This window comes from Tauraco erythrolophus, chromosome Z, assembly GCF_009769465.1.
Source record: "Tauraco erythrolophus isolate bTauEry1 chromosome Z, bTauEry1.pri, whole genome shotgun sequence".
Lineage (NCBI taxonomy): Eukaryota > Metazoa > Chordata > Aves > Musophagiformes > Musophagidae > Tauraco > Tauraco erythrolophus.
Genome location: NC_141496.1, coordinates 50,878,367 through 50,904,827, shown reverse-complemented (window position 1 = coordinate 50,904,827; position 26,461 = coordinate 50,878,367). Strand labels below are relative to the sequence as shown.

The window sequence follows — 26,461 nt, the reverse complement described above, 5'->3', positions numbered from 1 at the left end:
CAAAACTAGGATTTAGACCACTGTAACTTGTCATTGCTTGAAGAAGCTCAGTGGCTGTAACTTAGTCTGGCTCAGTGGAAGTAGTATGGGACTGGGAGGCAAGAGACTTGGATTCTGTTTCTGTATTTTCATTGCTCAAGTAGCTTCAGTTGCTTCTATTTCTGTCTCATGTCCCCTCTGTCTGTTTGGATCTGTGTAAACAGTAAGCTCTTCAAAGCAGAGACCATCTCAACACACACTGTGTGCATCCTCACAATTACTAGCATTTTTGTTTGTCTACACTAAAGATCCTTCCTCAGAAAAGTACACTTGTGGCTACTGCAAAGCGTATTTTCTGAAGAGAGACACTTGGCACAGTCATACTTTTGTTAATCGTGCTCTCCTTATTACTGCAGCTAAAAAACAGCAGCAAATGATGTTGATCACAGGAACTGTGATTTTTACCTTATAGCTGTCTCTTAAATCTTGCTTAAAGGCAAATAGTGGAAATTAGATAGACTTTTATTCACAGATAAAATTTCAGCTTCTGAAAACTTCTGTCACATAAGCATCTGGTGGAGATACCCTGTCACGATCAAGGAGTTGTTTTCCTTGTGCCTGAGTCTGGGTGAAACTCAGTTGCCTGGGCAGTAATGTCTCAGGATGCACCTCTGTGTTCACTTTGGATCCAGAGAATTCTTCTGGAAAAGACTTTTTGGGAATTCTTTCTCTTCTCTTTGCAGATGTAACTGCAATGGTACTGCCCTCCTGCTCAGGTCTGCCAAAAGACTCAACCTGTAGCAGGGATAACACAGAAGTTACTCCACAAGCTCTGGGTGATGTCTCTCTTGGCATTTGGAATACTTTGATCACATTATGAGGTCTGCAACTCTCCCTATTAACTGATCACCTGAGCAGCAGCTGAGGTCTTCAGTATTTCAGCACCCTGACCTCTTCCTTTATCAAGCCTTTAGCCTATCAGCTGTAAGTAGTTTTCCCGTCTCATTTGGGTGTTGTTAGGAGGAATACTTTTAAACTATTGCGCGTTTCTCAACTACAATAAGATGAATGCCAGACACGTAATGGATACCAGCAAACATGAACTCTTTGATCAAAGCATTGTCCCTTTAGGAAGCTGGAAAGTAATACGTCCTTTGATTTAGGGGTTTTATTTTCTCCTCTTACTACATTGTGTTAGTCACCCTATAATGAGACCAACTAAAGTATTAGGTATAAACTTTGAAATACCTCTTTAACTTCATTGCAACTATTTTACAATAGCTACTGAATTAAACTCTTTTTCAGGTTGTCACCTTCTGAGCCCAAGCCTCTTTTATTACTTTGGAAGATGGCAATATAAAGAAGACATATAAAACTCCTCTTTTCCAGGTAACATGCATGGACCTACTTTTTAATTGCTATTTAGAGCTGAATGATGAGCTAGAAGATGACATATACATTAAGGCTTAACCAGTGTTGCCATACAGACTACATTACCAAAGAAGCTGCTCATACAAGGAAAAGGAGCTATTCCACTGCTGGAGTTAAATCATGTTGCTGACGGACATAGGCTGTACCTGCAATGGACTCACATGAAAGAGTGATGTGGGTTTTATTTGGCACAGTGTAGCCAGATGTTGGGTAGAAACACCAGCAAACCTCAGAATGAAGCATTAAATGTCCACATACCTATTCATCTCCACAGAGGATGAGGGCTCTAACCATAGAGAAACGAGACTGTGAGCCCACTTAATGGGAGCAGGCAGAGGCACGAATGAGGTGAAGATCTGGCCCCACTCCCACTACTCTCCATCCACGGCAAGGCTGTGTGGGATGGGGATGTAACAACTGAAGAACGCATTAGGCCAGCAGCAAGTACCTGCACATCTGCAGCCGGGAGGAAGCGAGGAGGCAGTCTGCATCGGACATCTTCAGCTACTGATAAAGGTTGCTTGAACTTCCTCAGTTAGTCTTTTGCTGGTACGCTTTTGAGAGTTCACAGACCTTTCTTCTCCATAAGAGAGCCGTAGAAACAATACACTCTAGGTAGCAGATCACAATAAACAGCTGGAAACTTAGGTTTTCAAAGATTCCTGAATGTGATGCTTGGTTGCTTCCATACAGTACCCTTGAAGTTTATTTATGTTTAAAAATTATTTGTCCTAACACCAAACACAGACATTCGTTTTTCATCGAAGTCAGCTGGAACCTTAAATTATTACTTCAGGGATGGGGTCCAACAAATTGTTTTCAGTATACAGGAGAAAACATAAACTTTCCATGGAATGTGCAAGAGAAAGCTAGTTTCATAGTAAGAGCATATGGCAAATACAGGCTTCCTCCTTGGGTAATGTTTTGGCTGATATAGAAGGATACAGAGGATGCTCTTCTTTTAACATGTGTGCAAAACGCCATTACTATTGAAATAAATTTTGTCAATTTGTAGGACAGAAACAACAAAGTCTAAAAGCAGTACAGCATAATGGCAGCTGTTGACACTGAGATCTGCATGAATGAATGCAGAAGGTAAACTTGACTTGACTGAGCCTTTATTTTCCCTTCTTTTCAATGCAAGCGTCCTTTCTTTGAAGTAACAGCAAAAGCAATTCAAAGCTCAGCTATGTGTACACAGCACTGTTACTTTTTTACAGCAACTTCTGTTGTAATAAAAAAATAGTAAGACCTTTTACCCCAATACAGTGCTTTTCATCTTCAAAGCATTTTCACAAATGCACTCCAGCTAATCTGAACACCCCTTTAACATAGTTAAGGTTGATTATCATCATGATTATGGCTTTACAAGAGGGACAGAATTTAAATTACTTAAATACAACAGTATTTGATGTCAGAAGAGGGATCAAAACTCAAGGGTCACTATGTCCTAATCATCTGCCCACAACATTAGACCCTCTTCTCCCAACCCTGGTTTACACTGTGAAGAACTATCTTCTTATACACAGACTGTTTTCTATATTTAACTAAATAATATTGCTATTTGTGTAATTAAAGCGCTTCTCACACAAACAAGAATGTTTCAGTTCACTTGACCAAGATTTCACTACTCTGTCAGGCGTATAGCCCAAACTTTTAAGATAGTTGTGGGGACCTTAAATTGTCAGACCTTCCCACGAGTTACTTCTAAGAAGGACACTTCTAAATGTCCTTCTAAGGTTTTCAGGTATAGATTACATATGGACTTTCATCATCATTCTCTCCAGGCATAAAAAATGACACTTTATATTTAAGGGCCTTAATCTGCTCTATAAATCACTTTCATCTAAAGGTTCTTTTGTATTTTTTGGGTGGTGTAAGATGTAAACGAGACTTAGTTCTTACGCATTATTTTAACTTAAGCCAAGGAAACACCACCCACGAGGCACAGCTACCTGAAATACCAGGAAATCAAAGCAGAGAGACTCCAAGTCATTGTGCATTTATTTTATTTTTGAAAAAGTGAACTGAAACTCCACTAAATGATTCATTTTTAATTCAGACAAATGGATTTACATTCTCTCATTTAGAATATGAAGTACAAAGTGCACCCTCTGGGAAAACATAAAGTTATCATTTTATTTCAAGGTTTTCTGTAGTGTTATAAATGGAATTGCGAATGGAAATTGCAACCTCTCCAGTAATCCTGTAGCCAGTGTCTTTTTGAAAGTCTGTGTTCATCCTGAACATCCATGTTCATGAGGTTTTCCTGAATATTATGGTGGCGTTTTTGGCAAGGTGGTGTTTAATTACCTGCTTCCAATTTCAAATTGCTGCTGTAGAAAGCTGAATATTCACAACGATAAACACTGCGCTAAGAATTTCTAGATTACAGTTTACTGATGAACAGTCACTGGATTCCTTCTCTCAGTCCTGTAACAGGATTTTAATCTTAAGCTATTCAAAACTGAGTTACCAAAAGCATGAAATGAAAGCATTTAAAAATGCTTATTTCACAATGGTCTGTTTCTTACCTGTTATTGAACAGTTAAATCATTTTGAAAGCTTAAATGTATGCGTCACTTGACCTAGGTTATAAACTGGTGTAAGTAATGGGAATTCACTAGCTGTTGATATACAGTGAGCTCACCTGAAGAAGTGCAAAATTTCATATTGGTACACGTTTTCCTTACTAGTTAACTGAGAAATTGAAATGAGCATGGTATTAAATTTGAAAAGGTACATAGTTTGTCTGCAAGAATACAGTTTTTCAGCTCCTTTTTCTGATTCTGACTATAAGCTGTCCACCCACTGTCTGGAATGTGCCAAAACAGTGGCTCAGACTAGACATCTTTGGAAATCCCATCTAATGAAACTTCTTTTGAGCTTCCAGCTCAATATTTCTTTAAGTATCTATGTCATTAACAATTCAGCATGAGCAGTCTTTTCTGTTTGCTGTTCTGTCTTCAGATTTACCCTGGATATATAGAGAGATTTCTACTGAGTAATACTCCTACAAAATATATATATATAGTACAGGGGGTCCATGGCATATGAAACTGGAAAGCTAGCTAGTACCTCTCTGGACAGCTACAGCATCAAATCCCCATGGGAACAGCCTGCATGGGAACATCTAGCACAAGTTTTAAATGGGAGTAAGAAAGGACTCTTAAAAAACTCATGGTCCCTGAGAGTTCAAATGGTGAACATTTTCACGCTATTCAAACAAAGTGAGCCCTCATATTCAAAAAGATGTAAAATACAGAACCAGAAAAGCAAGTGGGTTTCACATAGTTGTGGTAAAAAATGAATACTGCAGCACAACTGACACAGCTTTTTATAAGCAATTAAACAGAGGAAAGTTGTAGTAGAATTAAACAGAAGGGATTGCCAAAAATAATTCACTAAAAGATTCTGTGCACTGAAAGTACAATGTATACCTTCAACAGAACAGCCAACCTGGAATGAGAAAAATAGGGTAAATTTCAGTCTTAATATGGTATTATGACTATACAGCACCGCTCTGGAGAAGTTAACATATAACTTCACCCATATGCTTCTTTCTCCCTTTATTAAACTATGATTTCCCAAAGTCCATTTCTCAACAGTATAGTCTCACATTTTGAATGGTGGTAAGAAGTCTTCAGCCTCTGTGACAAACATCCCAGCTGTGATGATCTCTAACATACACTGAAGAGAAGAGGGTAAAGTGTTTGAAGCTGGATGGAGAGCAAATTCCAGCTGAAAACACAAGTTCAGCTCTAGCTGCTACTGCCCTAAGTTACCAGGAACATCCTTTTTCTGGTATACAGTGAACTGCCCCACAGATCTCAGCAGATTTCTCAGCTGCAATAAAATGTAGGACGTATGTTCAGCGACGAATCTGAGTCTGCATTTACTCACAGATACGTGAGGCTTTTTGACAGGTAGCACTGAGTGGCACAAGAATGTAATGTTGGGATGGCTGAGGTCTCACTGATAAAGTTGCTTTAAAGAAAATCCACAACAAATACTTTTAAAAATAATTACTTCTAATTAAAAAGATACTGGCTATTTTTGAAACCTCTACATTTTATATTTATGCCTATCTATAGTAACTAAATAGATACACATATCAAAACTATTGATGTTTCTCAAAATTAAAATGAATGTTCTGCTTAAATGCATGGACTTGTGGCCACAAGAAAAACACCACAAATATGAAAATTCTAATTATTAACATATAATGATATAGTGTTTACTTTTTCACATCACTTAAAGCTATACTTAGCTTGGACAGCTAAATATATGTACTTTCTATATATGTGTACTTCAGAAAGAAAACTTTTTTTTTTTTTCCAAAACATGCTCCAGTTTGTTCTCAGAATCATTTCTGGATGTTGAAAAGACCACTCTTAATTTAAACCATATTAAACCTCTAAATGAATTGGGGTTTAATTGAAAACAAACCTCTTCCACTTAGTTACAAATACTGCAAATAAGGAATTTTCATATAGGGTAGAGCTGGAATTTCAGTCTCATTTTACCATTTCTGTCAATCCAGGACTAATCAGCACTTTTTGCTCCATGTCACTGTTTCAGAGGGTGCTCCAGGGATTTTGTGATGCTTGTTGCTTAGTTCCACCCTCTGTTGACAAATTGAGGAATTTTAGGGGCAAGTGACATAAACCACAGTGTCTCCAGGAACATGGTAAGTGGCCCAGCTGAAATATGGAAAATCTGAAAGTTAGTTTTCAGAGACACCAAGCCAATGCTCAGCATTTTTAGCACATGCTTACACATTTAAGTAGATAAATTATTTCTATTGTACCACTACATTTGTGAAATGGTGTTTTCTGGAACTGCAGCGTAACTTAGAAAAAAGTATTTACATACCACCAGCCGCAGTATTGGTCTGTTTACACGCAGTCAGCAAAGACTCCTGGAGAGTGACATGTAAACATTCAGATCGTAAGTATTAAAAAAAAAAAAAAAAGGAGGACGGGTACCCTGGCTGCAATTTCAAGAGGTATTTAAACATAGCAGCATTCTCAACGACATAACAAAAGTACTTCCAAGATGAAAGCTTTTTAAAATGTATTAAAACATTCCTGAGGGTACATTTCAAGGACGTAGTAACATTTCAGGGCTTACGGACCAGATGATAGCGATGTTTCAAAAGCAGGCTGAAGACGTTCTGATGAGGCATAGAACAGCGTATTAATAGAAATGCTCAGAAATTCCAGGATGGCAATACCCACTTCTGGAGAGGCGAAATCCTGGGGGGGGGCGGGGAGCGGAAGAGCAGTTATGCCGTATGCTGTGACGCAACATCTCGATAACCCAGATTTTACTCCAAGGAGCTGTTCTGCATCGTACGTTTCCTGAAGAATTAGAGCTGTGTGACTAGTACGAGGCATAGCAGCCACCACCCGGCTCGCACCCGGAGACCGGTCCCTCGGGCCCGGGACGCGGAGTCCTCGGGCGCCCCCAGCCTCTCCCATTCGGGCCGCAGGCACAGACCCGCCGCGCCTCCCCGGTGTCTCCTCGGGCCCGAGGTACCGGGGCAGAGGCACCGGGGAGCGGCCCCGGCCGACGCGGCCGTCCCTCAGCGCGGGCGGGCGCTGCCCCCTAGCGAAGAGCGCGCAGCAGCGGCGGCAGCACCACGTCCTCTCCCGCCGGCGCCGATCTGAGCGGGGCGGGAAGGGAAGGGGCCGGGCTACTGCGCGGCTCGGGCGGGCTGGCCTGGCTGGCTGCCAGAGGTGCCGCCTCGACCCTACCCCCACCCCCGCCTTTCCCGCCAACATGGCCGCCGCAGGGGCGGTGAAGGTAAGCGTGCAGCCGCGCCGCCATGGTTGGGAAGGAGGTGGCGGTGGCGGCACTCACCGCTGCCTTCAACCCCTCCCCGCCTCTCGCCTTTCCCCCCCTATCCCGGGCTGGCTGCCGGCGCGCAAGGCGGGAGCGGGAGGGCGCGGAGCACGCCGCTGCCCTCCAGGGAGCGCAGACGCTGCCTGCCTCCCACCCGCCGTGTGCTTCCCTGCTCCCTCCCTGCCTCCCCGCCTCCCTTCCCGCCCGCCCCCCCCCGCCGCCCCCGCTCCCCCCCGCGCCGCCCCCGCTCCCCGCCCGCCCGCATGGAGTGGGCCCGGGAGCAGGGCGGCCCTCAGCGGTGCCAGGCGGGAGAGAGGCCACCGCGGCGGGCGGCGCCGGGCCGAGTTCCGCCCTGGGCCGCTGCCGTACGTTCGCGGCCTGGCTGCCGTGGGGCGGGCGGCCGTCCCCCCGCACGGCGCTCCCCGCGCCGCGGGAGCCACCGCGCTGCCGCCGCCGGCCCTGTCCGCGTCTGCCGGCGGTGCCCCGGAGGGCGGCCCGGGCCCTCCCGGAAGAGGCGAATTTTTTTTTTTTTAATTTTTTGCTTTTTCTTAAACGAAAGCCAGAGGCCTCCGCTCCTCAGGGCTTCCGGTCGTGCCGCGTGGTGTCGGTTTGCCAGCGAGAAGAGCCGGGGCGGGTCCGTCGCTGCCGCAGGGCGCGCGCGTCCCGAGGCTGCAGCAGGAGTGACCCGCCATAAAAGTTTGGCCCGAGGCTTGTGCGTGCCGGGTGTTTAAATACTGACTCCGAAGGGTGAGGGCCTGCGTCAGTGATGACGCAGCAGCGATAGGCTGAAACTGGCTTTGTGTTTGGACCAAATGCGACTTAGTTTTATGAGGTGAAGTAACTATCACATTTTTTTCTGGTGTGTATAACTCAGTTACAAGCTGTCTTTATTTTACACAGACAGCAGGTTTGTTCTCCTAACTGCGAATTGTATGCAGCTTGCTGTTTATCTCCTTTTAAGTGAAAGTCTTTTTAATGCCATCCTCTTCTCATTATCCCCAAAATATGAGAGGAATACGGATATATTGGTTGGTTGCTAGTTGTCTAGAGGCTCATAGCTGACCGTGACAACGCTCAGCATATACTGGTGTTTAAGACCCTCAGATGGACAAGCGTAGGCCGTTGCGGCACTGATACCTCTGTGTCTTGTGCTTGAACCTGTTTGAGGAATTTCGCCAAACAGCAGGTGAAGAAAGGCATACGCTTAAGTGTGGTGATTATTTGGACTCCCACAGAGAAATGCTTTTGATTTTATAGTTACTGGTGTGATAACTTTTTTGTTAGGTTTCACTTTTGTTGCTCTTCATCCCAATGTTCGAGTTGGACTATGCCGTAGTAAAATACTTCCATGTTTCATTCCACTGCAGTGCCATTTTACTTCAGATTGAATTCCAAATAAGCTTAGCTACAGCCTCCATTAATTTTTACAGGTCATGTGTTTTGCATCCCTTTGTAGGATGCAAAGTCTGGAATGGAGCATACAGTCTTGCATCTTTTCCATCCTTGACATCACTCCTAGATGTGACTGTCTCTGCCTTTTGAGGAAAGGTGAGACTTTTCTCCCTGAGTCAGCTCCTCTCTGCCATTCCTTGCCTTCAATGCCTGGGCTGCTAGGTGGAAATAGAACTTGGCTCCCTTGGCAGGGTATCTCCCCACTGAGCCTAGAGCAGCTGCATTCCTTCTCATAGTTCACTAGAAGGTCTGTAAAGCAGAATTTAATATAGAATCAGATTTTGGGGTCTTCAGCCCCCAGACACAGCTGATATCCCTGAAGATTATATAAACTGGAGGAAAAATAGTTCTCTTGCAGAGAGGTAAAATTAATCGTAGGGTTGGAGCTAGCAACTCCAAGTTGGCATTACATGGTTAGGGAAACAGCTGCTTCAATAAATCTCTGCTGGCCTAACTTTCCTTCTGCTGTAGTAGCTCTCCTGTTGAACTACAGTGAGCCCAGTGTTTTTCTAGCCAGTGTTGCCTCAGGTGGCTTGAAGGTTGACCACACTGCTCCTGAGGTGTTTTGCAGGGAGGAAGAAGGCAAAAGCAAGTTCAAGGTAGTCTAGCTTGTCTTCTGTGCTGTGGGTCCTCCACTCTGGGACCTGTGAATATTTTGCCAGCGTGTTGCACTGCTGCCGTTTCTGGTAGCGTGGCTGTTGGAAGCCACTCTGCCAGAAAGCAGAGCCTGCTCTGCCAAAAGCCTGCTCTGGAACCGAGCTGTGCAGCACAAGCACGTGTTGATGTCGCTGCAGCAGCAGCAGTAGGGAGTCCGAGATCAGATCTGAAAGCACCTGCACCAGGCCTGTGCTGCTGTGAACAGACCGAGCTCAGTGCTGCCACGGATCACTTGTGCTGCTTTCTGGTGCAGGAACAGTCTGTTACAGTGCTGTGTCTGTGTGTTCGTAAGGACATTAAAACATTGCAGTTCCATAATAACTTCTACGTCATGTAGCTGTAGCTGGTATCTCCAGCACTGCACTGTTTTCCTCAGTCCCGACAACTTTCACTTTGCCAGACGTAAAAATTCAGGCAGGTGAGCGTTCCTTTTTGATTACTCTCAATCGTAAGTCATAAGGCACTAATAAAACAAGCATTGTACCAAACTAAAACTAGTTAAGTTACTGACGGAACTATTTTTTTTTTCTAGATTTAAAAAAAGAAAGCACCATTTTGATCCCGGCTTCTACTAATGTAGTAGTCTTCTGTGTTCACTGAATGCATGCATGAACAATGTTAAAGGTGGTCTTTTGTTGATTTTGAGTTTTATGATTGCTATTGCACACTTCTTACGTGATTCTTAAAGCAAAAAATAAATTTATCCTTAAAATTATATAGTTTTCAGGGTTTTAATGAACAGTCTAGCAATCTGAATGATCACGATAAATAAGCAACATGAGTAACAAGGGAGCAGACCTGTCAGTACTGGTGCAGACAGTGATCTAGGTCTTCCCTAATGGTTATATATTCAGGGTTGGATTTTGTGGATTTTTACTGGTCTTTTCCCTCTGCACTGCTCCTCGTGCTCCACAGGGGGGTAGCAGAAGGAAACAGGAGATCTGTTCAAACTACTTCATGTTACCAGCATTTACACAATCTGGTGTGGAAAGCTTTCTCCGAGAAGCATTTGATGTGTTAGAAAGATCACACAGGCTCTGCTTGTTGAAATGAAACGCTTGATGAGCCAGCTAATACAGCGGTTGAACAAATGAGGTCTCTATGAATGTGAAAGTTAAGAAAAAGCTAGAGTAGGAGATAGACGGGGGTGTGTTGTAGCAGGGAGGTGTTGTATGTTGAAGTCTGGAGGTTTTACTTGAGAAATCTTTAAAATAATAAAAAATGGTGAAACCATGCAGTAGCCAGTCATGCTAAAATGAAAATGTTTCCAAATTTTGTTTTTCCATGATAAGCAACGCAGCCATCTTCAACTTAAAAGTGAGACAAACTTTGCAACAATGAGTCACAGTGGAGGGGAGAAAAAAAACAAAACAAAACCCAGTAGCGTTTTCTCTGTGTATGATAAATGGTGATGTTATTTTTAAATACCATTACTAAGCTTGAGGTTGTGAAGAGCCTGACAGTACTCATTCCATCCAAAGAGCTAGAAGTGTTCTAAGGTTGAGAGAAAACTTGACTTGATTGAAAATTGTATTATCCTAGAAAGAGAAAAGTTACTTTCCAATGAAGAACTAGAAACAAGAACATTCAGATGCATTTTTCTTTAGCTGGACTATGAAGTCACTGGTGAGTTTAGTTTCAGTGAGAATGTATGTTTCAAATTACCTTTTTTTTTCCTTTCCTCTTTTTTACAAAAGGATTAGAACAGATGAGCAAAAACAAGAAATCGGTGACTAGTAAAGCATGACAGATAAGTAGTAATTGTGAGTCACTTCATCCTTTACTACAAGTTGTATCAAAACACAAGAGTTTTAGCCTGATTTCCTAAGGAAATAAAATATATTTTATTTAAGTGGCCCTTTGCTTTGCCCTCTCTTTTTCCTTGCCATTATGCTTTGAAACTGTTAATCAATTTCGTAAAAATTTTGGAAAAAAGTTCTTAAAAAGACTTCGTAGAAAAAGTAGGAGCAAGAGTCTGTTAAGTTTATAAGGTTGTGAGTTGAGTAAAACCTGACATCAGTGCATTTATGCAGGAGAGAATTAGTGACCCAGCTGCAGGCAAAGTTTGAATGAGCACTTACACCTTGTTAGGTACCAGAGGACCTAATTTTAAACGTGTGAAGAAATCCAGTAGTGCTCACAGTGAGTGAAATTGTCAGCAAATTTTTTTTATTTCGCTTGCAAAGGTGCTGATGAGCTGTCCCCCTTTTCAGAAGCTGTGCAGAGACTACTTACAGAAACAGGAAATTTCTTAGATCTTGGCAAGTCAAAACAAAAACCTTCTAATTTTCTGAAAAAAGGTTTTCATTATTTTGTATGTATACCACTATATAGTAATGCCTGCTATTCGGTATAGTGGTTATGTATAGGACTGGGTTTTTTTCCATATAAACAAAAAGCCTTTGTTATAATATGCTTTATACAGGTATTTCTCACTCATTAGAGACAAGTAACACCCTTCATTTTTGTATTGGGAGTGAATGATGAATGGGCACATCTTTGTGCATTTTCCGTAGTTTTTTAGACTTGGTGTCTTTAAAGAATCCAGAAATTTCCCAGAAATTTCCTTTCTAGGAAACTGTACTGGGCATGTTATGTTTTGTTGATCTGTAGTCTAGTCCTTTCTAAAGCAGAAAATACATTTTGTAGCTGCCTGCTAGTTTTCCAGACATGCTGTTAAATGGAATGTAATCTCAAGAAGACTAATACGTACTTTTCTGTGTAAGATCGGAATTATTGGTGGAACTGGCCTGGATGATCCAGACATCTTAGAAGGAAGAACTGAAAAATACGTTGATACTCCTTATGGCAAGGTCTGTATAACCTACTTTTTTTCTTACTGAGACTTTTTACTGGATTTAAGGATGTTTGTATGCTTTAAGAATTTTCAGGCTGTTAAGTGAATGCATGAAGGAGGTACTGTCATGACTTTCCTTTTACTTGCTGTGTATTGTATGATTCTTAGTTTGTAGAAACAAGGTGTTACAAAGGTAATGTGCAAAGGAGACTATACCTCTTCTTGTTTATAGATCAGATAAGTTTACAAACTCGGTCCTCAATTTGCATTCAAGAGGGATGACCCTTCTCTTTAAAATTTGTGCAGTTGTGTGACCTGCAGTAACATGTCAGATTGCTTCAGGAACCTTTCTGAATTGCAGAAAACTGTCCTTAGTGGTGTACAGACCACCATTATCCCTGTAACGGCTGAATTATGTTTTACATACTAGTTTTCTCCTTACAGTCATGCTTATAACCACATAATTTGAAAATGATTTCAAAATGAACCTTTTAAATTGTTTTTGTGGCATAGGTATTCTTGACCAACTCTCCTTCACATTGCTTCAGCCCTCTTCCTCAGCAAAAAGGAATGGAGGCAAGGGGTGTTGTTCTATACACAGTGCCAAGCATGCTGTCAAGGACAGCTCCTGCCCCAAAGGAACAGGCAGGACAAAGGATGAGAGAGTTTTATAGGCAGGAAATCAAGAGAGAGAGAGGTTCTAATTGATACAGGAAGTTCATAGAAGACCTGGATCTCAGATATTCTGTAATGTCATAAGACCTGGGTAGTCTGGGTGCTTTATAATTGCTATTGGAATTATATCTTATGAAATCTAACACTGTAAGTTAGTATCCGTGCCATAAAACATCTGGCATGTGGTAGCAAGAGCCATTTTATGGGTAGAAGCTTGCCAGAAAGCTCAACGCTGTGATGCATCATTGAAAATCTGAATCCATGCCTGCATTCAAAATGGTTTAAGGAGGAAGTAAGAGTGTGAAGAGCAAGCGGAGTTTGTGTGCATGCCATTCAAGAAGGGGAAGGAGACAAAGACTAAGGGAGGAGAAGACATAATCAGAAAAATACATTTGATTTTTCTACCATCCTTCAAAATCTGTTAACAAAGTGCAAGAGGATGAAGGGAACCTGCGTCCTCTATTTTCTGTACCTTTCTCTCGAAACAGTAGTCAGCATTGGTCTGAAGTAGAATCCACTGGCTAAACCAAGCCAGTTGCCATTGCATTCCCTGTTTTTTGAGAGTCATGGATGGTCACAATATGGCTGTGTCTGGAGGCTGCCTACAAAGCAAAAATAGCACTATGCTTGTAGCAGATATTAACTGAAGCCTTCATAGCCAGGAAGAACGAAACACTCTTCTCTCTCACAAAGGTCTGTGCAGATGGGAGTTAAGGACACAGCTGCAGCTCAGCATTTGGAGGGCTGTTCTGTCACAGGATGCAACAGGGTTTGAGTGGCCCAAATTCTGCAGTGCCTTCAATTCTGTAGGTGGCCTACGTCAGGATTTAGTATTACTGAGAAGAGTATGAGTAGCTGCAGGATGGCTCTTGCACAAGAGAGGGGCAAGTCTCCTCAATCCTTCACCTTTGGTCAGCACAGAGGGCTTTTTGAATTTTGTTTAGGAAGGAGCTTAGCTACTGTCTTTTTTCTGTGCTCTTTACAGAATGTGAAATGAAGAGGGGAAAATAAATCTTGGTTGCCTGTTGTGATTTGTGAGAAACCTTGATCACTGGACTAGCTGTGTCGGTGCTTGCGTGTTACAAAGAAAAAGCTTGTGAATATGCTGTCTCTGTGCATGATGGGGACCAGACAGAGCGTATAACTGAGATGTCATGGTAGGAACCCAAGCGTGGATTCTGGATACTGTAGTGAGCTGCACTGGGACTACTAAGCTGACCTGGATGGAAAATGACAGTTTTGTGAGGCTTCTGTATTTGTGAAAGGGGGCACAGCCAAGGAGCAAGCTTTTGTCCTTACCCCTGCTGGCCTGTCTCTCTTCTGCCTGTAGATCTGAACCCCTAAGAACTCAGGCCATCAGTCTGATGGTTGTTTCATGTATATTTACTCCTGCATAGAATCACTTTAACTTCAGTATTTGAATGCAGTTTTCTTCCTTGTGGAGCAACTGATGGATCAGGCTTAAGATGTACAGGGTTTAGACCACAGGTTAAAGTGGAATAAAGTGCATTGAGTGGGTCAAGTTGATGGACTTCAATTGAAGCAGAAACAAACCTCACAAATTTAATTGGTATCATTAGGTGCATCAATATTTGCTTATTGCTGCTTAGACTTTTTAGCATTCAGGAAGCAGGTGTTACATAACCTGCCTCCCTCATTTTAGAACAACAGAGATGAGAGAAGCAGCTATTGCCAGATGCAAAAGGGCAAATGAGAACTTTTTTTTTAAATGTGCTTGGAAGAGTTTAGAAGTTTGTGGTTTATGTTACTGTTTGTTTTTTTTTTTTCTGAAGGTGTGCCTTGTTCTTGATTAATACTGAAATAAAACCAAATTGGGATTTTTCTGCCGTAAAGATGCTTTTTCATAGACCTGTGACATCAATGGAGAGAGAATCTCCTTGATATTTTAAGAGGTAAAGGCTTAATCTAAATAAACTGCTCAGAACTTTGTGGTCTTTTAATTGCTGAGAGAATGAGAGATGCAGCACCAAGCCAATTTAGTTCTAGCAAAACTAGGAAGAGTGAAAAATAATGTCTGAATGCCAAAAGGCATAGTTAAAAAAAAGTATGTACATTTCATTCTATCCTGTAAAAATACAAAGTACAGGATTCGCTTTCCTTAAATCTTGAGTTTTAATTCCTAAGTTTCTTGCAAGGACATAGCCAGAAGATTTTTAGCTGAAAAACCTTTCTGGTGGTGACGTTCCTTGGCTCCTTTGACATTTGACAACAGCAAAGTAGACGTTTCTTTAATGCTGCTTCTTTACTTTTAGGAACAGAATAATAGCTTACATTTTGTTAATGTAAATAAAGTCCTTGAGTTGTATTCTGCTTTGGCATTCTCAAATCGTAAGAATCATTTAATAATGAAACTTACATCATTAGAGAATGTGGGGATTATTTTTTTTCAAGTGATACGTGGAAAAGTTTAAAGGAAACTGGTGTGAGAATTTTTGCAGTTCTCTGTATTGGCATTGGTTCTCCCATGATCTTTCAAGTTACATTAGTAATACTAGTGAAAATGCAGTACATCAGGTTTTTTTAAAAAAATAAATATGCTTACAGCTGTTAATATTCCAGCCTTCTTTTCTCCCTTGTCCACTTCCGCCATTTTCATTGCATCAAAAGTTTGATATTCTGTGGAAAATAATCTAAAACCTTTTGGCATTCCTTTTCTAGATGTGGAAAATAATGTTCTCTTATAGGATAAGAAAATTGCTTGCAACAGCATTTATCTTCGTCATTGAGTTTTGAAGTTACTAATCAAACTGTGTTCAGAATACACCTTCAGTTAGATTGTTTTACTTTCTGGATGACAGAACTTGGTTCTGAATCACCTTTCCCCAAATCAGCAAAATATCTTATTTTAGATGTCCCCCTTTTTTTTTGGTAATAAGTATATCAGGCAAAAAAGCAGAGGGGCATTTCCACCTTGCAAACAAGTGTTACATGCTTGCATCAGGAGAATCAGACCATGTGATGCAACACTAAAGCTCCTCTTCTGCTTCCTCAAAATGATATACGTTGTTTGGTTCCTAAGCTAAATCACAGGTTAAATGAAGGTTTGGGGAACCTCTGAGATACTTTTCCATCTGAAGTTTTCCTTAGAGTTTTATTGTGCTTGTCATTTTATTTTCTGCTCCAGCTTGCTTCTGAGTTGAAACCAAGAAAAAAATTGGTTCTGTAAGCACCACATGAACAATACTTTATGCGTATTTGTCTTGCAGACAGAGGGGGGATTTATTTCAATTGTTTGTTACTGTCTTAATTTAAGGTTAATTGCCCAGGGTTATTTGCTTCCTTTTCTGTTTTGCAACACTGAGTAGTATATATCTGACTCTGATTTTGTGGAAGGGAGAAGTTGTTAAATACTGAGCGTATTTAGTATTTACACTCTTTATTGTACCTTTTATTAAATCTTGCTTTAAAAATACAGTGTTTAGAGCTTTAAATTCGGATTGTTCCATTGGAAATTTTTATTATTTTATCAGCATTTCAAAGCTCCTGACTACGACTGAGATAATAGCAGAGACGTACAGCACTAGAAAGAACTCGTGGGAGAAAGACTGGAATGGAAGCATACACTAGCTCTGTTACGTGGTTAACGCAGAGTTGAAATGTCTGTATCTTTCACTTCCTTGTAGTTTTACACATGCTGATTTATCTTTATTTCCCCTCTTTTAATGAGCCATGATACAGGATCTGCAATTTTTTTCTTAAACTGTCAGTTCATCATTTAGCAGTGCGTTCTTTGTTCCAAGACTACCTTTTTCTCTGCCATGTTTCTAGCGATCATGTGCAAGAAAGGTATTCAGTCAGTCACCTGGAAGATGCCCTGAATGTATTCTGTGGAAACCTGCATAAAGATGACATATGATCCTGTTACTCAGCCGCCCTGGAGCCTGTTGAAGTGACTAAGATGGCACCAGATGGGGAAGGAGACCCTGGCTGCTGCAACTAGATTTTGAAGCCTGTCGAATTTTAAAGCTGTTACATTCTTTGCTGTGTCAGCAGCATATGCCAGAATTCAGTGCAGTTCTGTGGTGGTGATGAGTACCAAATAGCAGTTAAATTGTACCTTTCTATCCCAAATAGAAATTGATATCAACTTGAATTTATCGCTTGTAATAAACTTGAATCTGTCAATTGTAAAGCAAAGGGTCCAGTCTTCAATTTACTGATCTTTACTTTTCATTTTGGTAAGAGGCAAGGAATTTTGGCTGAAGTCCTCTTTCATTTTTTAGGAGTATTTTTGTATCCTGCCATGAGCTAAGTTGCATGCTTATTACTTCACACAGCAAGTGTGTGCTCTCTAAACAAAACAAACTCAGAAAACATAACCTCAAATGCTAATTATTAGGAACCTTCGTTGCTATGGCATGTTGCAACATCAAAATGCCTTGGCAACTAGACAGCAAGGCTTTCGCCCTCTGTGAAATTTCACTCTTAAAGCCATGTCTGATTCAGAAGAGTATAAGTAAAGTAAGCTAAATAGAGTAAACGTTTAACATCAGTAGGTTAATATTAAATGGAGACTTTTAAAAAGAAGTCAGAATACACTGCAATTCTAAAATAAATTGTCTGTAACATTCCCTTTATTAAAAAACAAGTGGTAAATCTGTGTCCGGCAGAATTTAAACCTAGATGATTGAGTAAATTATGGTGCTTTAAAGAGATTTCACATTAAAATGACCAAAAAGAGCTGTGCAATAAGAAGTATAAAGTGATGTTTTTATTATAAATTAGTATCTCTAAAATGCAGCTATATGAGACTGTCATATTACTTTATTCTAGATCTCTGCAGATTTTCAAGTGTATAATAGAATTAACAGCTGTAAAACTGAATGCTAATTGAAATCTTGCAGCTAGTGTTAAAATACAAATAAAATTTTATCAGGTAGCAGGCAACAGAACGTTTCTAAATGCAAATGTGCAAATCCTTCCAGACACTTGCAGTCTTGTGACGGGTGAGCTGGGGGAGTCTAGAACTTCTCGAATCTGTACTGTGAGCTAGGGGGCCATGGTAAAAAGGGGACAAAGAAAAGAATGGGAAGTGTTATGGAAAGGGACAGATTAAATATGATTTCTGTTGGGAGAGGGCTTTCACTAGGGAGTGGCACCTGTTTAGCAAAAAGCAACCAAAATTTAGAGGAGTCAGACATGCTAACCGATTTTAAGGCAACACGTGCATGCTTCTTTTTTCCTGTTTGTGTAGCACCGTTTGAAATACTGTTTCAAAGTATTTGAAAATATTACTGTTTCAAACACTGAAGTAAGGAGGTTTTATATTAATGGTGGTATGAACACTGAAAAATTGATAATCCTTCTGGTGTCAAGTTTGATCTTCCTCTTCCAGATCGTTTTAGTAATCTGCCGTATCAGATTACAGAGCTGAGCTGAAGAAAACGTGAGACTAGAGTGGTAACCGGTATTTCCTTTCATAACTATCCTGTTTATTTTTAAGTAGCAGTTAAGGTTTCTAATGTGATTGTCAGGCTGTAACTCATTCTTATTTGCTTGTTTTGCAGCCATCCGATGCTTTGATATTGGGAAAGATAAAAAATGTGGACTGTGTGCTGTTGGCAAGGTAAATGAGCAATTTAAGGGGTTTTATATTGTGTGTCTTGAATTTTTCTCAAAAGTTTTTCTTTTCACATTAGGTGAACTGAATTTTTATTCTGATTTTGTGAGGTTGCTAGCAACGTCCAGCTGAAGTCTGGGTTTTTTCTTGAATGAATTTGATACTGCAGGAACTGCGTGTTAAAAATACCATCTAGGTTAGGAAAGAGAAATCCAGTAGGGGTGCTGCCTTAGTAGTAACAGCAACCTGCAAGACTGCCTGTTCTGGTGGTGATGCCTGATAACCTCAGTGATCTGTCTGCTCCCTGTGTTTGCAAATTTCCTTTGTGAAACTGGGAAATTGCGTTTCCAGATTAACTGTATCGCTGATGCCACTGTGTAGACTCTTCCAAATTATTCCCTTTGATTTTTGAGTCCTCTGGCTGTTACCTTTATTGCTTAGGAGACTGCGTCCCCTGTAATTACCCCTCTCTGGGTCATTTTTTTTCAGACATCTCTTACCGTACTCAGAAGAGACTCTGGAAATAGGCTTTGCAAACGAGTGCATGGAAATTTCACTAATGTAACTGTGGATATCTAGAGCCAATGTGCTTCTAGATTAAACATAAGAATACTAGCACAGTTCTCGGCATCTGGACAGCATGGGCAGAGCTAAGTGCTGATAGCAGGGTACATCAGCAGCCCAGGCAAGTCAAGGTTATGAATCAAGTCCAGGATCCATCCAGGGAATCCAGGCAGGAGTAGTAGGAGATGGGGCCAGAGACAGGGCTGGAGACACGGCTGCAGTGTGTGTCCAAAGTCCATCCAGAAAACAGGTCTGGAGACAAACTACAGCATAGATCTGAAGGCCATCCAGGAGATAAGGCTGGGGACAGGCACACCTGAGACATAGCTCAGGCTGGGACCTGAGCTTGGAGGCGGGAACACCTAGGCTCACCAGACGCATACCCGGTGTTTGGTGGCGGCTGAGGGTGAGGCTGGCCAGGGCAATTACATCTCAGTGGTGCACTCAGGGCCCCAATTCTTTTCATGACAATGTTTTTCTGTTAAGTTGCTGACTGTTACCATCTCTACCACTACACTTCTGTCTGTGGTTTTACTTTTCTTATCTTGCGTGGACTTTGATCATGTATTTTATCACACCAGGACAACATTTTTCTCATTTTGTCAAATGAAATGCTAAACCAAGATCTCGTAGCTGTGCTGTATCAAAGTAGGCCTTGGGCTACAGATGGTTGAACAACTTGACTGTGGTTTCATCCTCACTGGGTTTTATGCCATTCATGTATGACCCTCCTGAGTTTACTTTTGGGGCTAAGTTTGGGACTAACTTCACTTTGTGTTTTGGGAAAAATAAAATAACAAAGTTGCTCTTGAATGCCAGATTTAAAAAAAAATAGGTGTGTGTACTGTGGAAGGGGATTATGACATCAACTGCAACATTAAACAATAAATGTACATGCCCAGTAGCTTATCAGCAATGCTAATGGCAACAAGGGAATCCTGCCTGACAGTGCTTGGTCATGTTGTGTGTGGCTCTCAGTTCCCAGCTGATGAATTTCTTAAGACCTTTTGGTCTCTGTGAAAGTATCAGGTGGGTAAATAAGTTCCTTTCCTCTTATATGTTTGAAAATAATTTTCAAATGTGTTTAATCGTTATGTGAGTGATGAACCTGTGCAGCGATGGCAGAGATAACATGAAAGCTTGTGCTTATAGGACTTAAGTATTTCCTGTCTTAGTGAAAAAATATACTGCAACGGTGTGAAGTCATTCTTCTAATTTATGAAAGCTGTCAGATCATTGTAAAAGCAAAGAGAAAAAATGTGATGATTCTACTGTCTTCTTTGGGAAGATGACAGATTAAAACAGTGTGTTCTTTCTGGTTTTAATTTCCTGTGATGTGCTGCTCTTTTCTGGGTGGGAGAATACAAGCAGCACTTGTGAGCAGAAAATTTGTTGAGGTGTATATAAATCTTACAAATTTGTTGTAGTCTGTGCAAGATTTAATTTGCTACACATTGGTTTTCAGAATCTATGGAACGGACTTAAAACATTCAGAGAAAAATGCTTTTTGTACTCTTGAAACTGCTAAGGTATATTTGGATTGTATTTTCAAGATTGTTTTCATTACAGTCTTGAACTTTAAAAGTTTGCATTCAAAAAGAAAACTACACCACTACTTCTTAAATCGATGCTGAGAGAACCTTAATATAGTTACGAAAACAAGCTATGCTGGAAGAAGCTGAAATGATCAGTACTACTTCCAATGTTGTTAGAGAAATTACATTACCTGGAATTCTCTATCTGGGAGAAGGAAGGTGATTTCAGTCTGATTTATTTTACTGTCTTGCAACATGTATCTTTGCAGGCACGGCAGGCATCATACAATTATGCCATCGAACGTCAATTACTGTGCCAATATCTGGGCATTAAAAGAAGAAGATTGTACGCATGTGTTAGTGACGACTGCCTGTGGTTCATTACGAGAGGAAATACAACCTGGTGATCTGGTCATAATTGACCAGTTCATTGACAGGTGAGTAACATTTGGGTTTAATTGTGTTCTTAGTTTTGGGGGAGAAAAAAGGGGACAAGTGGGGTTACACCATATAATAACATGTTAATGTTAAATTAAGTCTTTGTGGAATTTGATCATACCCTCAGTTCTTGTGGCAAAAAGTGAGATTCATGCAAGAAGACATGATAGGAAACAGCAATGAGATTACAAGAAGTTCAGCTTTAACAGACGTAGAAGAAATACCAGCTTTTGAAGAGTGGCCTCAAATGAGCTAAAGTATAGCTCCTTGGGAAGAGTATTCTGAAGAGATCTCCTGGTTTTAGATGTGGAGGAGAAACATGGGTAAGAGCACAGGCCATTTTAAGTTTTAAGAAGACTGAAATGAGATGGACAGATGCAAGAAAGCATAGTAGGAGCCAGGTAGGAAAATGTATGCAGCAATAATTAAGCTCTACAGAAGAGAGATCTGATGCAATACAGTGGGAAAAGAGAGGAGGTTGTTTTAAAACAAGGATAGATGCTAACATTTTTTTATTTACTAAGAATCATAAGGAAGTAAATTTTTTCTGAAGTCTATCTACTCCGGTCAGTCCTTCCCTTCTTAGGAATGTTTAGGAAAAATTCAAGCAAACAGGGTGGGAGGGAAAGCTACATTTAAATATCACCAACTACACCAAATATTTCAAAAATATAGTTGCACATTTTAAAAGGTAAATTTATCAGTATTACTTATATCTGAAAGTCTTATTTAGGTATTCCACCCAATTTTAAGTGTTTGGAATGGCTTCTGCAGCTTCTTTGTGCATTTGTGGGGCTGCTAGCAATGTTTCATTGCCAGCTGAGCATATATACCTAGATTTGTTCTCTGCAGTGCAGTTCAATTCAAATTTTGACTTACTGACATTTTTTGGGGTGTGTGGCTGAAATGCTTTTTCTTGTAAGACAGTACATTTTAAGGACAGTGTAGGTAAATGACTAAGTACGTTGCATGAGCAAGCCCCATATAAACTGCTTCCTGTTATACTAGAGTTGATTTATGGGTGGAGAGCAGCTGTATTGCTGACAATGGTCTTTTTTTTTCTTTTCTTTTTTTTTTCAAATCTAAAAGTATTTAGGCTGGTAGCTTTGTTTGTACAGATTAAATCATAGTCATCCTTATTCTGCCAGTAGTAATTGGAAATGAGTAATTTTAGTATCAGTATTGATTTGTGTAGGAAAGATATTAAACTTACTTGGGCACACAGTTTGGATGATTGCAAGTAAAGCCCCGGTTATTTTGACAGTATTATAATCTGGCAGACTCCTGGGTAGGTGAGAGGAGCCTAACCATGCTAAACTGTGAATTGCATGCATGTTAAGAAGTAGCCTCTGTCCCAGAGCGCCTTCAGTCTTAAAACAAGGAACAGTTGGAATGGTTGCATAGTTATTATCTGCTACGGATGAGGGGTGCAAGTATGGAGAAACTAACTCTTGCGGAGGTCAGGCAGAAAGACATTAAGAGAGACAGGAAATGAACCCAGATATGAAATTTGAGACCATCCTTCATCCAAAATGTCATTATCAAAATTAACAATTCATTTTGAAGCTGCCTGATCTCCTCTCACAGCTTTAAATTTCCCAGCACTTGCCAGTCTGCATCATAACTTCTAAGCTGGAAAGGAAATAACCAGCTTGGTTAAGTTTGGGTTTGAAGAACATGTCCTTTCCAAGAAAAAAAAAAAAAAAAAAAAAAAAGGATTGTAAAACAAATTAGCTATTTACCTGGTGTGAAGATGAGTGAAAGGACAGGGATCATTTACATTGTGGCAAAGAAGGAAAATAGTATCTTGAGCTGCATTAGTAGAGGTGTTGCCAGCAGGTCAAGGGAAGTGATCCTTCCCCTCTACTCAGCACTGTTGAGGCCAAAGTTGGAATACTGTATCCAGTGCATGGCTCCCCAGTGCAAGAGGGACATGGACATATTGGAGAGAGTCCAGCAGAGGACCATGAACTGAAGAGACTGGAGCATCTGTCCTGTGGGGAAAGGCTGAGAGGTCTATGACTGTTCAGCCTGGAGAAGAGAATACTCAAGGGAGATCTCATCAATGTATACAAATACCTGAAGGGAGGGTGCAAAGAAGACTGGGCCAGGCTCTTCTCAGTGGTGCCCAGTGACTGGACAGGAGGCGGTAGCACAGACTGAAACACAGGAGGTTCTCTCTGAACAGCAGGAAAGACTTTCTCACTGTGAGAGTGACCAAGCACTGGCACAGGTTGCCCAGAGAGATGGTGGAGTGTCCCTGCTTGGTGATGTTCAAAAGCCACATGGACATGGTCCTGGGCAACCAGTTCTAGGTGGCCCTGCTTGAGCAGGGGTTTGGACCAGATGACCTCCAGATGTCCGGTCTAACCTTAACCATTTTGTGATCTGTGTCTTCATTTCGAGTTTATTCAGATGGTCGCCAGTAGTAATGGCATAACCCATAAATGAGCAGGGTTCCATTCGGGCAAGTGAGGTTTAATTTCAATGTAGAAGAGTGGGAACTTCTTTCATGGCTTCAGGAAACTAAGCAGCTTTTCAGAAAAGCAGGTGAGAATGATTCCATGTGGAAAACAATATGTAATATGAATTTAAAAATCATTACTGGCTTGCCCTTTACTTCAGAAAAAACTGACGAGTCATAATAGTCTGTTCCATTCGACAATTTGATTGCTGTGATAAGTCTTTTTCTCTGATGATCTTTGCCAGTAGGTGTTAGACTGCTGGTTCTTTGCAAGTAAGGCCTGGATTTTTGCCTTTCACAGTAAGATTTTTGCCTTTCATCGGTAAGAATGATTGCGTTATATATCAGAAATCATTATGAAAACAACGCTGCTGACAGAAGATATTTGTAAACTAAAATAGATTAATTGTCCACCGAAGTCTGAAAAGACACAGTTTTTCTGAAATACCTTCTAATGAAAGATCAGAGTCCTGCAAGCAAACCATGTCAGCGGTCTTGGAAAGAAGGTGCTGGTTAAAGCTGCAAAGACAGTCAGTTATTTTTCTTGAAAGATACCCGGGCTTCTGTGTAGTGGTTAACCCATGCCAAGCACTACCTAGGAAAGGGGCTTGGATCTAGGTGGGAAGGATTTACTCAAGCTGCCATTAGAGTTAATGCCTGCTAGGTGTCCAGGTACCTTTTGGTGTCTGGGCTCTAGTTCTCCATAGGGAGCAAATCATTATTCAATTCCTTTCAGGTATGAGGCAAGAAGGAGAAATAGTGAATGGGAATGGGAGAGAGCTAGAATTGAGCAGAAAGCTGTAGGCAGCGATTGTAGTTTGCTCCCCTTGGGCATATACACTGTAACATTAATGACAGGATCTCAATATTTGGAGTTGCGTAGGACTTCTGCCTAGCTTAGGACATAGGTTTGACTTACAGTGGGGAACACCGAATAGGTGTAATTACAACTATATAGCGTTTCCAAACTTTTGAGAGCTTAATTCTGCAGATCATTAGCACTGCTATTAAGTGTTTGATTTTGTATGTAGAGTTTCTACTTTCTTCATGCTTACCTATTAGTGTGTGTATTTACACAATAAAAGATACCTTTTGTTAAGTAAGTACCAAAATATTTGCATAGTGTTCTCCCTACTTCCAAATCCAAAAGTAACCACTCCTACTGTTATGGGCTACATCAGATGTTCTCTGCTTTGAAACAAGTGCCTAAAAAAAAAAAATCTGGAGGAAACTTTTTTATTATGCCTTTGGCTCCTGTTAGTTTATTACAATGCTGTTAGTCATCTGGCTAGATCAGACTGATTAGGGGCTTTTTAATACCTTCTGTTCAGTTTGCTGCTGAAGTTTGCTAGGAAAAGAAGAGTAAGAAGGTAAGTACTTAATCAGATGACTCAGTCAGGAAGATGCAGAAAATAGCTTCATAAAAGAAATCCTGTAACAGCTGCCAACTTTATTGTTTGAATTCTTTGTGTCGCACACACCACTACAATCGTTACAGTATTGCTACGCTCTGTAAAATTTTTCATGGGAGAATTTTCTTTCAGTATCCCTGAAGAGGCAGGCCATGCTGAGACTGCTTTTTGTATAGGAGATGCCAGTGTGAATTTTCATTTTGTTCATTAATTACTAATAATGTGTCAATAAATTAACACTACTGGAAGAAAGGAGAAGGTGATGATGCAAGTGGTAGAGGACTATTTGTCAGATGGAAGTGATTGGTTTGCTCACTTATTTGAGTTCGATTTTGCCTCCTAGCATCAGTCATAGTCAGCACTGCCAGAAAATCTTGTGTAACTATGATAAAATCAAAATGAAGGAGCAAAAGCCACCTTACTGTCTAAAGTGTGGCTATTGCTGCAGGATAGGGAACACAAACTCTGGGGGCACCTTCAAAATTGCAGTACGTGCAGCTTCAAATTTGAAAAATTGGTAAGGGCAAGGCAGGCTTGGCAAAACCAGGCAACAGCACAAGGGTGTGCTTGCACTATGAGCACCCCTATCTCCTTGGGTGTGATACATAAAATCGTAGGTGCCCCTTTCCCAGTGAAAGAACTCCCTTTTCTCCTGTGCCGCCAGCCACTGTTTGGCACAATGACAGTACGAGGGTCTGGTGGGGGTTCTCCGTAGAGCCCTACAGAAGTCAGATGGCCAGCAGGAGCCAAGGAGCTCCAGCTCTTAGCTGCTTGCTTGTACTTACCAGTCCAGTGCTTTCAGGTGCTGCTTCTCATCCTCTCCACTGTGAGCGTCTCTGTACTTTGCCTTTGTGCTGTGCTGCGTGCTTCTGGATTGTGCGCTTCTACTACGAGTAGTGTGGCTAGTTTCTAGGCAGGCACTTGGTGACTTCTTCCTGTTTTAATGTAAACAATCAGGCGATTGTATGACATTCAGTCATGCTCAGTTGTTAAGCAGGCTCTCCTGAGGGAGGGCATGCTGACGTCACCACCTTTAAAACTGTGAGATCTAAGGAGCACTGTCTGAAGAGCGGCTGTTGCGTTCCTTATTTCTTGTTTCCTGCTGGCTCCATAAGAAGTCACTCAGGGCACGTGGGGAAGGTCTTGAAACTCCTGTAGTGAGAGGAGCCGTAGGCAGATACTCTCCTTTGCTTTCTGGCTCTGGGTCTCTGTGAGAGTAAGGCAAGGAAAGCAACTGTGGTTCTGCAACCGTCCTTCTCTCTTCAAAGGATACACAGAAACAGTGTTGCAGTGGTGAAGTTTATGTGCTGCTGCCCCGTACCTTGTGGACAGGTGAGTGGGACAGATCAGGCTGGCCAACTCCTGACTCGAGTGGCAGGGCTACAGAAAAGAGGAGAGGCTAAAGGGCATTCCTCTGTGCCACTCATTACTTCATAGATAGCAAGAATCAGAAATTGGCTCAAGTATGCCTTTACTCTCATCCCAAGCACAGCAACATCAACTGGCTCCATGTCGAATAGCTGTGGCCTTTGCGGAGTTGCAGCCTTCCATGCGGAAGAGAGATGATTGCACTCTGATTGCAAACACGTGTGGTCCATTCCTCAGAGCAGTCATAGGTCTTACCGTTGT

At 41.2% G+C, this 26,461-nt stretch overlaps 1 protein-coding gene across 1 annotated transcript in view; it reads left to right on the top strand.

Moving 5' to 3' along the window:
* The first annotated feature begins 7,164 nt into the window (after positions 1–7,164).
* MTAP (methylthioadenosine phosphorylase) overlaps positions 7,165–26,461 on the top strand; it is a 29,520-nt gene continuing 10,223 nt past the window's right edge. Inside the window, exons 1-4 of the mRNA XM_086629478.1 lie at positions 7,165–7,218; positions 12,093–12,179; positions 18,367–18,425; positions 20,788–20,955. Of these exons, the coding sequence (XP_086485604.1) occupies positions 7,195–7,218; positions 12,093–12,179; positions 18,367–18,425; positions 20,788–20,955 (338 nt within the window). The 5' untranslated portion in view covers positions 7,165–7,194. The remainder of the gene's footprint in view (positions 7,219–12,092; positions 12,180–18,366; positions 18,426–20,787; positions 20,956–26,461) is intronic.